We start from the raw sequence: 14,096 nt of genomic DNA on the forward strand, positions 1-14,096 counted from the left end.
GAAGTCTCATCATCCTTGCCTCTAAGGAGCACTCTGACCATACTTTCTGCAAGGCAGTACGAGATAGGGCGACTTTTTCTGGTGAGTTGTATGTACCCTCAGGTCTGTAGGTGATTGCAATCTGATACGGACGTGTTAGGGTCTGACTGGGGCACTTGAACTACATTGTTTTACTGCGTTGCACCGAAGAAGATGAATTGCAAGCGAACACGTGAGCGTAGGTTCGCACACCGTTTGAAGTGAGTTTTGTTCTTAATGCTTTCTGAATGGCCTGTGGTCCATGGGAAACTACGTGGGGGTACTGAGCGCCCTGCATCACGGAAGAGCCAGGCAGCTTGAACTGCAATCAGTCAGACTCCACGAAGTCATCTACCAGCTCCGTGGCCTCTCACGGCCCTTCAGGGTCACGCTGAATTCCTTTGGGGACCTTCCTTCTCTGGCCCTCCTGCCCCGGGAGGAAATCCCATACAAACGAAGAAACAGAAGAAATTAATTAGTACGGGAAAGGGTTCGCATGTTGGACACGGAAACCTCAACAGTGTGTGTGAAACTCGGGCATCGAGCGCCTCGGGGCAGCTGAGCCTAGATCGCTTCTCCCGGGAGTCCCCACCCGCTGAACTTGGCTCCCACAAGGATCCGCTCGCGCCCGGGCGCAGCGGGAGCGTCCTGGCCGGCGGGGAGATCCGGCACGCGGCTCCCCCCAGCCCCTGGGAGCGGAGCCTCGGAGCGAGGGGAGGCCGAGCGCGGCGCCGGGGTGCGGGGTGCGAGCGAGCAGGCGGCGCCCGCGGCGCCCGGGGCGCGGCCGGAGGAGCCGGCAGGCGGGAGCGCGGGCGCCTGGAGCATGGAGTGGGAGCTCAACCTGCTGCTCTACCTGGCGCTCTTCTTCTTCCTGCTCTTCCTACTTTTCCTCCTGCTCTACGCGGTCATCAAGCAGCTGAAGAACTCCGTGGCCAGCACGGCCGGGGCGCTGCAACCCGGCCGCCTCTCGCTGCACCGGGAGCCGTGGGGCTTCTCGCGCGAGCAAGCCGTGTGACGCCCCCCGCGCGGGCGCCCGGCCCGACCCTGGCCGCAGCTCCCCGGCGCCCCGAGGCCCGGGCGGGCGCGGGGCTCAGCAGCGCGGGGCCAGGGGCCGGCGGTGCCTGCAGGTTCGTATGGACGCGAAGGGACCGCAGAAGGACGACTCATGTCTCTGCTCTTTCCGGGCAGCTGGGGGCTTGGGGCATGCTGGGGTCTGGGGACCGGGGTCCTGGGGTTTGACCTGGCTACCTACTGTATAGGAGCGGCGTGGGAGCTTTTGTGGGTACGGGAACGTGAAAAAGAAAAATATAGGGGTAGGGGATGGGGCGGAGAAGTTCCAACTTTGTCGGCATAATGACTTTGGGCATCTACCTGGACACTGTCTTTTCCAACATAGTTGCAATGTTGGATTGCACCCAATGTAAGATTGCACCCAGCAGGTACAATTCAGATTATGCAGGGCGACCACTTTGAACGGAATCAAATAGCAACCACACTGCCCAAATTGTTGAGAAAAATGGTGTGTGGTGGGATGGGAGGTTGCGAGGTGCACTTGAAATACCGGTATTTTCAATGTTGCTTACAATATCCTTGCATTCCGGAAGACCGCCTTAAAAAAGTTAACGGAGTGCCATTGGTATAGCCAGTGGAACCCCATTAACCGGGAGAAATATGGAATCACCGTCTCTAAAGCTCACACAGCACCTCGGGGCAGCTCTACCCTGCTTTACAGGGTTGTTATGGGTCAGTGTGGACTCGATGGTAGTGAGGTGCTGGGCTTGTTTTTTGGGCTGTACCCAGGAGTGTGATTATAATGACGTGTTTTCTCTGGGGTCCCCTTTCCTTCCCTTGACCTATAGGAGACATCACCTGGGTCACCGAGTGGCTTTAGAATATGGAGTAGCAAGAGAGTAAGCATTAGAGCCAAAGTCCTTGGGCCACTTGTGACTTTTTGGGTGGTAGCAGGGAGAGGAGGCAAAACCCTCAGAGCGTAGAGACCAGGAAGAAAGAGAAAGGAAGGAGAGAGTCTGGGCTTCCTGATAAATGATTAGAGCCTTTGGGGGCTGAGTGACAGTTTGGAGGAAGGTTTCTCACCAGGGTGCCCTAAGCACACTCTGGACAATGTGAGTTTGGGAAATAACTGTCTTCCAGCTGCTTCTTCCTAGGTTAAAGTCATCCTCGTTGCTTGGCATTCTGGAACAGAGCAGCTGCCCCTGGCTGGTGTGCAGGGGACCGCAGCTGCAGAGACAACCTTGAAAGGAGAGGGGGAGAGGCCAGAGCACCCTGAGATGGATGAAGCGTTCTGCTCATGGTAAGCTGGGACCATGCCTGGCTTTGCTGCTTCTGTGAAGATCCAGGGTCTGAAAAGGCGAAGCATTAGCATGGGGGCAGGAGTAACAAAGGAAGGGTGACTTCCTATGGGCACTGAGAAGCTGATGCCTAACTCAGCGCCAGAATCAGGGTGGAGGGTCAGGGAAAGCAGAATGAGAAGTAGAGCATGCTTACCATTTTAGTGATCATAGTGCTATTTTGGAAACAGCGCAAGGTTCTTGTAGTGGAATATACAATGCATGTACATTTTACCACCAACTGGTTGCTTTATAAGGTTGTCATGCTAGAAGGATGCCTGGTGGCACAGCGGCTAAAGTGCTTGACTGCCAAGCAAAAGGTTGTTGATTCCAATGAAGAGTAAGGGCCCTATGCAGTCACTGTGAATCAGAAGAGACTTATTAGCTGTAGCTTTGGTTTGTTGGTGGGTGGGATAAATTGTACTTGTCATGACAGTTATATTGAAAATATTGACTAATTTTAGACACAAAGAAAGACTCAGGCTAAAAATAAATATCAACTTTTGCCTGGGTTGATATTACAAGAATGAAGTGGAAGACTATTATGTTGATAATTCAAGAGAAAGAAAATTAGTCTTGCTGAGGTGAATACTTCTGGGGAAACATCTCAGCCAGATTGATTCAGATAATTTCCCACATTTTCTGTTTCTTTTGCCAGGACAGACCTGTTCTTAATGAAATATGTGGGGTATCTTAAGACACAACAAGTGTTGTGAGCAAATTCAGATCAGTATCTACCTCTTTAGCAGAACTGTACTGTAAGATTTGAATTCGAATAGATTGATTCGGATCTCGGAATCAGCCGAAATGATTCTGTATTGTACTCTGAACAATAGTTTTCTAATTGGTTGACAGCTCCACAGTGGTTTTTAGTTATACGGTGTGTGGTTAATATGGACATTGAAGATGAGTGTGGGTGTAATTAGTTAGCAGCTCTAATTGTTTAGAACGATGGAAAACAATCATTTCATACTCCATAAATATCCAGAATGCAAAAGATGTTACCCACCTGCCTGGATCCTTGTTTTTATAATTCTGTAATCATCTTAGCAGCGCCTCTGGCATCCAGAGGTTTGAAATACCCGGCTCTCCCTGGGCAGGTGAGCAGAGAGAACCCAGGATGAGTAGTTTGCCGATCTCAGTATTAACTTGTCTTCTTGCTTAATTCTACTGACTTGGGCACCTCAGAAAGGAGTGGTTTCCTTTCTAACCAGTATTCATTTGCCATTTTATAATCTTGAAACGACTGTGTTGGTTAACAGGCACATTGGGAACCAAAAGATTGGTGGTTCAAGTCTACCCAGGACACCCTGGAAGAAAGACCTGGTCATCCGTTTTTCCAAGCTCAGCCATGAAGAACCTCATGGAGCACAGTTCTGCTTGGACACACCCGGTTGCCAGAACTGTGTCCGACTGTGTCCTTGGTTGCTGAGCACCTCATGCATCCATTAACAACAAGGACGAATAACAGGAGCCACCACGCCCACCACCATTGCGATCAAAGTGACCCCGACTCACAGTTACCCTCCATGTGTCAGAGTAGGATTGTTCTGCCAGGAATTTCCAATGGCTGATTTTGGGGGTGGGGGGGAGAGCATTGGTTACCAGGTCTTTTTTCCCAAGGTGCCTCTGGGCAGACTCACCGGCCCCTGGGTGAGGCAAACAGTTGAACAAGCTGTGAGTGGAAGAAGTCAGCAGTTTGAGGTCCTCTAGAGCAGCGGTTCTCAACGTGTGGGCCGCAACCCCTTTGGGGGTTGAACGACCCTTTCACAGGAGTCTCCCGATTCATCACAGTAGCAAAATGACAGTGATGAAGTAGCAACGAAAATAATTTCATGGTTGGGGGGGGGTCACCACAACATGAGGAACTGTATGAAAGGGTCGTGGCATTAGGAAGGTTGAGAACCACTACTCTAGAGGACTCCCAGGCAACTGGTTTTCCAGGCAGCAACAAGCATTTCTTCCTATGAGCCACCCCCTGCCAGGGACCTGTGCTCAAGTTAGATCCCTCACGTCTCCAGTACACGCTGCTGTTGGCCCCCTGCCTTGTCCTGGCTTTGTTAGAGACACCTGCATGGGAACTGGATTCTTTTCTGTCCATTAGTTTGACCATCATTTTTTTTCTGGGCCTGCATAGACTGATCTCCAAAATTAGAACTACCTTTGAACTCACTTTTTTGGCTACCTGTGTGAGTTCTTGGCCTGGATCGAGTGTTCCGATGCTCACAATGGGTCAACCACTGTCTAGGTTTTTCTGTGTGGCTGCGAACCTCCGCTGACCACACCCTGGTTCTGACAGTTAGAATGCCACTTCTATTTTTTGAAGACTGTATAAACATAAGCTAGACATTAACGCATTTGAAAATCACACCTGGAATCAGAAACATTTCCCAGAACTGCTCATTACATAAATGTTATCTGAGTATAGAGGATTTCTGAGTTGGTTTTCTTTCTCTCCATTTTTTTTTTACACGAAGGATTTTGAGGGACTTTTCAGCTATAGGAAAAGCTGGGTTGAATGTCTTACATTATAGGGAAATGAGCCATCATTAACTATTAGTGTTTCACTTCAAATGATGCCTTTCATAGCCCTTTCTAAATTTCAGCGACTTCACTTGACCTCGGATCTTATTAGGAAGGCCTTGGCTGTTTCCCTTATTTCTAAACTTGGAAGCACAGTGAAGCTGCAGTTCTGCTCAGAAAGATAGAACTACTTTAAGTTGAATGAGAATGACGTCACACTCACACCTGCAATGTTGAAAATGTCTAATAAAGTGGGTTCCTATGTCTGAACTTCAATTTGAGAGCACAGCTGTAGCTTCAGGACCGGTGCCATCTGGTGTGATTCCACAGAGTACGAACGTGGAGGGAGAAATTTACCCAGAGTGTGCTGCGCAGTGGCTTTTCTTGGAATGAGCCGGTGCCAGCATGTGTCTTTGGTTCAGTCCCAGGGCCAGAAAATTGGAAGTTGGCAAGCCGAGTGTAGACAGTACACTTGCTTGGTTCCGTGTTTGACAGTGTGGTTCCAATCTTGTCTATGGTTGCACAATAAGGGCAGTCGATTAAAAAATTCTTTTAAATAATCAAAGATTTAGGATAGTGTTTCTCTTTTCTAAGCTAGGAAGGATTCAAAAGTGCCACTATGATCTAGGCTTGGGGAATACAGGGATTAAGCCCTCCAATGCTAACTGAAAGGTGGCCAGTTCGAACACACCAGCTGCTCCTCTGGAGAAAGGTGTGGCGGTCTGCTTCCATAAAACGTGAAGTCTTGGAACCCTTCAGGGTTTGGGTTTAGTGTACTAGCCTAAAGCCTGTGCCAGTGAGTTCATTGTGACTCATGTTGGTCCCGTGGGACAGAGAGCCCCTCCGGAAGGTTCCTGAGGCTGTAACTCTTTATGGGAGTAGACAGTCTCATCTTGCACTCTAGTATACTAAGCAAAAATCAAACGCACTGTCATCAGTCAATTCTGACTCATAGCGACCCTTTAGGGGAAGTGGCCCTGTGGGTTTCCAAGACTGTAACTCATTATGAGGGTAGAAGCTAGGTGTGTCTTCTGCAGAGTGGCTGGTGGTTTTGAATGCAGATCTTGTGGTTAGCTGCCCAATAAGTAACCACTACGTGACCAAGTACTATCAAAATAGTATATACTGAAGACTATTAAGAGTGTCTTCTGCAGTGTTCCTTTAAAAATAATTTTATAGTTAATCTGAAGTAGTTGTACTTATTTAAGCTAAGACTACAACAAAAAGTCTAGCATCATTTGGCAATTAGGTGTCTGTGTCACATACATTTCTATTGAATTTTAGATCTTTGTTTTTTTTGTTGTTTGCTTGTTTGAATCAGTGAACTACATTTCTCAATTCTCTATTTAAAGTCATAGACTAAATAGGGCTATGACTTATATCCGGTCATAAGTGTTTCTGTAAGAACTGGTAGGGGAGGAGGACCCGGTACACATGGCTCTCCTTGTGAAGTCAGTGGCTTGAAATGTCCAGTCACTGATGGGTATAGTGGGGGTGCTGTGGGGCGGGCAGCAGATGGGATGAACTGCTTCCATAAAGATTGCAGCATTGGAATCTCCCCAGGGGGCAGCTCAACTGTGCCCTACAGGGCCACTGTGTGCCAGGATGGGCTCGACGCTGTGGGTTTGGCTTGAGGTTACGTTCAGGAAAACATTGGGACGCTTTTCACTGCTGTGAAAGCTTTCGCAGCAAGTGAAGGTGACTGTGGTGAAGGACTTGTCAGTAGGGGTTGGTTCAATCTTTCAAAGTGAGGACAAATTTACATAGCATTAAGGGGCAAGTAGAGGCTCTCCCGGGGATTGCCTGTAGTTAGCATCTTGCCACACCAGAATTCGGAGAATCAGCAGGGCAGACTGGTGTTTGGCGGAGTAATCAGAACGTAATAAACACTTAGAAGAAAAAAACCCTTCCAGATTGAAACAACAACAGCACACAACCCCATCTTATTTTTCTAAGTAGCAGCTATTTTACATAATGAGTCTGATAGCTTCCTCTGTTCTCGACTTGGCCTGTGGACAGACCCTGTAGACGTGGGCAGGCTCAAGCTAGCCTCTTTATGTTGTGTTAGAGCTTATATTCCGAGCACCCTGGTTTGCACATGGCAGAAATAGCCCCCAAATCCATTTGCAGGGGCCCCACATAGATTAAGTGCCCAATGAGTGCTTTCTGATCCTTAACCAAGGATGTAGATAATCTTGATTTCAAGCAGAGTGCCTTGGAGAGAGGATTGCCTCCAGCCCTCTCTGGCCAGCCCAGGGAGGGGCATCCTCTGTCTTAGGAGCTTGCCCAGATGTGCCCTTGATGGAGGTCAGCAGACTGGGGATGGTACAGGGAGTCACATAGTCGTGAGTCGTGCCCTATCAGTCTTGCCCCGACTGGACTGTCTTGGTTGGAAGGCCCTGGACCCATCTCGTCAGCCTTTCTATCTAACAATGTTCCATTCCTGCTTCTGTCGGCCCACTTCCAAGTGTGATGTAGTCATCTGCCACCAGTCATGCTTTAGTTTCCTTTGCCCACCCACCTCCCTTTTAAAGCTTGATATCTCAATGAACATATGGATGCCATTTTAATGACCTCCCTCCTCCAGCTGATGTGTTTGTTTTTTTGTATCATGTTTGTGTCTTTCAAGCCTTAATATTGTCCTTAAATAATATTTGCGATGGGGTCTCTAATGCACCCTAAACCAATATCCAGGCTCCACTTGCGTGAACTTTGTGAATACCTGTGTCAAGATAGTCTTTACTTTTAGCTGGACGTCTTACTTTCCTGTTGGGAATTAGCGTTCATTGCTATTGGTAATAGAACAAGAAGTGACCGGACTGACCGGGGCTCACACACAGTAGAGTGTGGCAGCTTTGTTTTTGTCCATGCATCGAGGAAGTCACTAGCACTGGCTTAGCAGCTCCTAGATCTGTGGGGCTGACTGGTGGCGCTCAGGTTCTCTTGGCTTTTTCCTCCAGGTTCCCGGATGGCGTCTGCACCTCCAGACAAGGAGGAGCTCAGCGAGAGAAGAAGGGCACACCGGCTGAGGCTGCTTCGTCCTTAAGAACTTTTCCAGTGATCCAACAATCTTTCACAACTCATCGGTCAGTGTCATTTCACTGACTACTGCTATCTACAAAGTTTCCTGAGAAATGTAGTGTTTTTTGTTGTTTTTTTTAAACTGGGCCTTTAACTGCCATCAAGAGAAATTGGCGCCTTGTTGGTAAGGGCGGTGACGGGAATGGACATGGCATGGACAGTCAGTAGTTCCTGCCATGGTTACAACATTCCATCCAACACTCCAGCTCCTTCAAGCTGCTCCGACTCCCAGCACCGCTGACCAGCCCTGAGAGAACAGCTGGATCAGGGCCCAGGAGGTTTTCTCACAAAACATCTGGCAGGACCGATGACGTCCTCGCTCATCTGTTGTACTTGTCCCCTATCAGGAGCTTTAGAGGGAAGCCTTCAGCCTGCACACTTCTTGGTCACTCGAGATGGCGGAGCTGTGGCTCAGGCTAAAGAATGCCCCACCTTGTTGCTTTCCCACTTGCCTCATTTATCTCCTCCCTAATTTGCCACAAGCAGGTAGATTTTGGGTGGGACCCATGTTTGTGTATTGTGTGCCCATAAAAGGATCCTTCCCTTTCACGCCCAGGGGTGATCATCTATGCAGAGGAAGGTCCCCCTGCTCCCTGGCAGGATGCCAACACTGGTCCAGGAAGAAATGCCTTGGGGAGGAGCGAGGCCTTTCAGGGCTGCTTCCATAAGCAGCCTCCATCCTGGCTAAGCAAAGGGAGAAGAAACCCTTCCCACATCCAGGGCTGTCCAAAAGAACTTCCTGTGATGAGAAAATGTTCCCTATCGGTACTGTTTAATCTGCTGGCTAGTGCATACTTGAATGGTGGTGGTTAATGTGACTGGGAAAATCAACTTCTCGTTTTTCATAAGTACTTTGAATTCATAGGCACGGTAGTTAATAGCACCTGTATTGAATAACACAGTCCCCACCCTCCTCGTTCGTGTGTTTTAGAACTAGCTGGGGGAGGTTGGTCCAGTCGTGCTTGGCATCCCATGGTCTTCCCCATTGCACACACATGTCACCCAGATATATGGATGGACACACGGCATTTTGGAGCTAATACCATTATAGATTGGACAGAATGATCTCTAGGGAATAGTTAGGTCTTCTGATAATTAGCGATGGAAACATGCGGATGCTGGCCCACTTAACCTTCCTAGCGAACACAGCCTCTTCCCAGTCCTGGGTTCAGTAGGATTGTGCTCTTCTGCTGTGCAAACCACTATGACTTTATTTTTGTACCGTTGTGGCTGCTAAATGATTATTTTGTGTATTTTTAAAAAACACTTAGTGATTTTCCCAAAGGCTGTGAAATAAAAAAGAAAGTATGTAACTCAAGTCTTTTGCTTTTTTGTTTGTTGGTTGGTTGGTTTAAAATATTACGGCTCAGACTTCATTAATGGTTAATTACACCAAGAGGAATGGATAGAAGGACATATCAGTTTCATTGTCTGATTTCCTTGACATTGGACAAGTCTATTGCCAATCATCATCTTTTGAAAATATGAAGTGATTCTTTATTCAGATTTTAAGTGGGGTGTGGGGGTTGGGATGGTCCTGGGTCATTTTTCTTTACCAGGGTCCAGCCCGTTTATCTTCCAAAGCACTGCTTGCACTTTGTTTCTCTACAGCTGGTCTCTATGGGTTGCCTTATCTTTTGTTATTGAGTTGTAGAAATCCTTGATAGATCCTAGATACCATTACCTTATTAGAGAGATACTTGGTTACTGTTTTTTCCCTCAGGTTTTATCTTTAAAGGAGCAGTTTTAGTTTTGAAGTCTTATTTATTTTTTTCCCCTTTTTGTGTTTATGGATTTTTGTGTTCTGAGAGCCTTTTGCCTATTGGGTTGTATGATAGGCTGCTAAGCCATCAGATCAGTAGTTCAAACCCCCAGCTGCTCTGTAGGAGAAAGATGAGACTTTCTGCTTCTGTAAAGATTTACAGCCTCAGCAACCCAAAGGGCAGTTCTACCCTGTCCCATAGGGGCACCATGAGTCAGAATTGACTCAGTGGCAGTGAAGAGGTTACCAAGAATATTTTCTCATGCTTTCTCAGAGACTACAAGCTCTATGACTTTAACTTCTACTCCGTCACTTACCCATCTAAATGTCTCTGTGTGACACAAGCAGTTTGTGATCTACTGCTCATCAAACCTTCAAGCCTTCCCAGGAGTTCCCAGCAATCAAATCCTGGCCATGTGCTTCTGTAAAGAATATAGCCACGAGAACTCTACGGGGCGCTTCTACCTTGCAATACACAGGGGCCCCGTGAGTCGGAATCACCACAATGGATTATGTTTTGTGTTTGGATTATCCATCTTGATGTTTGTGTATGATGTAAAGTAAGGAGTAAAGAACACTTGGCATTCACTAAAGTGTTGTCCATCTCAACTTTTTAAATAAACTGCTAATCAGAGGCTGAGACAACACCCGAAAAAGGGTCTTGAGTCATTTCTTTTGAACATGATTAAATTTAATCAGAAAACCTCACTCTGGTTCTTTCATTTGTACTCCTGGTTCCACCCACAATCTGTGTCCAGATCTGGGGTAGCATGTACTCAAACAGGGCTGCCCTGATGTCTTACTCACCCTGTCACGTGGAGAAGATGGTCTTTTCTCTTATTATAGCGGAGACAGAAGGTACTTTTGAAAAAGAACTCTGCTCCAGATCCCGTTTCAACTAAATGATTGACCGATAAAGTGAACAATCACACCCATGGAAATGAGTTTCTCAGAACAAGCATGCATACATACCCAAAGGTCAGCGCTTCCCCAAAATGAAGCTCCGGAAGCAAGATGGGGCAGGACCACAGGGCAAATGGAAGCCCAGCAGGGAAGTTGAAGGAGCACTGTTGCTTAGTGGGGGCTGCAACCAATGTCACAAATCGAAATGTGTATACATTGTGGAGCGGAAAACGAATTTGCTCTCTCTATTTCTTTTTTAAAACCTGAGCCACAATAAAATGTTCAAACATGTGGATAAAAAAAAGTTAAGTACTGACAATCTCTGCCCTAAATGTCTATGCCCAATTCTATCTCCTTCCCCATACACATTAGCCCTAATGGGCCTTTTTAAGACGTTTGCCAATTTAGTGAACAGAAACACAAAAAACCCTGATTTGATTTTCATTCATATGTGGATCGTAGTTTCACATTTTCTTTTCTGTCTTACTTTTTCATTTCTTGAAACAATGCACACCATTTAATTATCAGAACTCTGTGCTTTGCTGGGCAATTCCCTCCTTCATTTGTCTTCGCTTTCACCAGTGTGCAGATGTTTCTATATGTGTCATCTTGTGTGCATTGTGCATGTGCTTGTGCGTCACATGAGGCATGAGGCATCATTTGAGCCATTTATGTAAACAAAACTTTTGGATTGCTTTAAAATTATAAATTAATTTGGAGGAAGAACTGAATTTGGGGGTGCATCCTTTAGTGATGGGTTAGACTGCCTAACTCTATGGACAGTCTTGAGTATTTTCTAGTACAGTTTGTACTTAAATACTCCATAGTTTTGATTGATGATATAGAGTTGTTTAGTGATTATTGATTATGTTATATTGGAAAACATATTGTTTTTATTCATTTATCCTGTATCTGTTCCCTCATGGTAATAATTATTTTTCAGTGATTTTTCTAGGAAGTCAGTTATTATGTGCTAATAATGAGTGTTGTCTCTTGCTGCACTTATGCAGGTGATTTCTTTTCTTTTCATATTGTGATGACCAAGATAGTCAGAACAATGCTATCCAATGGACGATGACTGCCGGCATTCTGGTCATTTATCTTATTCCTACTTTTTATGATAATGACTATAATATTGAAACCTTAACTACAAAATTTACTGCAGTTTTGAGTTTCTATTTTATGGGAATTCTTATTGATTTCTGTGTGACCTATTTTCTTTTACTTGGCAACATGTGACCAGCTTGCTGAATCCAGAAGTACAGAGCTATATACTTCTAAAGATCTGCATGATATTCTCTTGAATCCACAGACCTATTCTCCTGCTGGTTAAACAATTAAATTTTCCTTAGTAAGGCTCATTTAAGTGTTGGGCTGCAAATGACAAGGTTGGTGGTTCCAATCTACCTATCATTTTGTGGGAGGAAGAGGAGGCCCTCTGTGCCTGAAATACTTACAGTCTTGGAAGCCCTGTGGAGCAAAGCTGCTCTGTCCTGAAAGGCTGGGAGCAAGGGGAATGGGCTGGATCGGGCTCTTGGAACAGCTCTTCACAGACAGCACTTTATGTTTGCTGGATTCCTGGAAGCTGGGCAGCTTGGATTAAATAGATAGGAGAGATATAACTTTATTTTGACATGTGTTGCAAATTATTGTATTTCCCTCCAGAAATAGGTCAGTTCCTATTTCCCCCAACAATGCCTGGGTGCACACAGCCATTTCCCTCGACCTTTGCCAACTCTGCATTTTTGAGGATGTTTTTACAAATCTGATGAGCAAAACTGTGATAAGTTGTTGCTTTTATTAACATCCATTTTATCGTTTGTTTGAGCATCTTTTCCTACATTATTGGCCTTTATGGTGCTTCTTCTTTTGAGAGTTATCTTTTCATTTCGTGACCATTTCTCTATTGGGACCTTTCTTAGTTATGTATTCATTTTTGTGGATATTTTCTTTCCTCTCTGTTTCAGTCTGCGGTTTTGTAAAGGAGCAAAACTATATGTACTTTCTAGTCACTTGAGATAGATCAGTGAGTCAAAATGACAGTTCCTTCATGGAACTTAGTTATATTATCTGTAGAGGGCTGTCTTGTTAATTATTCTGTAATACTTTTTGTAATATTTGCAATATTTCTCAGAGTAGACATTCCAGAAACTGTGCTTACGTGGAACCTGTACACAGACCAAGAGGCAGTCGTTGGAAAAGAACACAGGGATACTGTGTTGTTCAAACCAGGGAGGCACGTGTCAGAGCTGTATCCTTCGTCATACTTCTCCAGTCTGTGTGCTGACTGCATCATCTGAGAAGCTGGGGTATATGAAGAACGTGCCATGGGGTTGGCGGAAGGCCCGTGTACAGCCTGCAGCGCACTGATGACACAACCTTGCTTGCTGAGAGCAAAGAGGATTGGAAGCACTTAGTGATGCAGATGAGAGGCTGCAGCTTTCAAGTATGGATTACAACGCCACATAAGGAAAACAAGAATTCTCACAACCGGGCCAAGAAGCAACTTCATGATAAATGGAGAATATATTAAGGCTGTCAAGTATTTCATGTTACTTGGATCCATGATCAATACCTTTGGAAGCAGCACTCAAGAAATCAAATAATGTATTTCATTGAGGGCCTGTGTTACACACGAGTTTAAAGAGTTCTTTAAGGAGTTAAAGAACAAAGATGTTACTTTGAGAACTAAGGTGTGGCTGACCTAAATCATGGTATTTTCAATCGCCTCATATACACATGAAAGGTGGACAATGAATAAGAAAGGCCAGAGAACAATTGATGCCTTGGATCCCAGTGTTGAGGATGAATACTAAGAGATCCACCGACTGCCAGAAAAACAAACAAATATGCCCTGGAAGAAGGATAGACCGAATTATCTTAGAGGCGAGACTTCATCTAATGGACTTTAGAAATGTTGTCAATAGACACTGGTCCCTGGAAAAGGACATCAAGCTCGGGACAGAAGAAGAGCAACCAAAAAGAGGAAGACCTTCAGCAAGATGGATGGGCATGGTAGGGCAGCAATGAGCTCAAACAGCGACGGTCACGAGGATGGGGTGCACTGAGCAGTGTTTTGTTGAACACAGGGTTGGAACGGACTGGATGGCACCAAACAACATCAACCATAACAATGCTGTGTGATCATCTAACCTAAGTCTTTGATCAGTTTGTGCAAATCTGCAGAAGGAGCTAGTAGCTCACATACTTCTGTGCATGCGTATTTTGTTAAAATTTTTATTCCAGAAATTTGACATAAAATGTAAAAGGAGAAAACATATTGCTCCAAAATGTGTTCACATTGATGTGTATGAGCAAAATGAAATATGTCATTAGAAGGCAAATCCTCATCACTTCAGGGCTTCAAGTTTTGCTCATTAAATTGTCCTGCCTTTCCTTAGCACTTAGTTGCAAATAGAAATGATTGGCATATTTTGAACCTAATGAGTTTGCAAGTCATT

The 14,096-nt window shown here is 45.6% G+C and overlaps 1 protein-coding gene across 1 annotated transcript; it reads left to right on the forward strand.

The window, feature by feature from the left end:
* The first annotated feature begins 841 nt into the window (after nt 1-841).
* On the forward strand, nt 842-1,033 carry SMIM43 (small integral membrane protein 43). The gene has a single exon (XM_075544830.1). It carries the CDS (start codon nt 842-844, stop codon nt 1,031-1,033), a length of 192 nt encoding a protein of 63 aa, XP_075400945.1.
* Nucleotides 1,034-14,096: the final 13,063 nt, after the last annotated feature.

This window comes from Tenrec ecaudatus, chromosome 3 (assembly GCF_050624435.1).
Source record: "Tenrec ecaudatus isolate mTenEca1 chromosome 3, mTenEca1.hap1, whole genome shotgun sequence".
NCBI classification, from domain to species: Eukaryota; Metazoa; Chordata; class Mammalia; order Afrosoricida; family Tenrecidae; genus Tenrec; species Tenrec ecaudatus.

Bases quoted from the DNA above. Each gene is read 5' to 3' on its own strand.
- SMIM43 (XM_075544830.1), top strand. From the start codon at position 842: ATGGAGTGGGAGCTCAACCTGCTGCTCTACCTGGCGCTCTTCTTCTTC.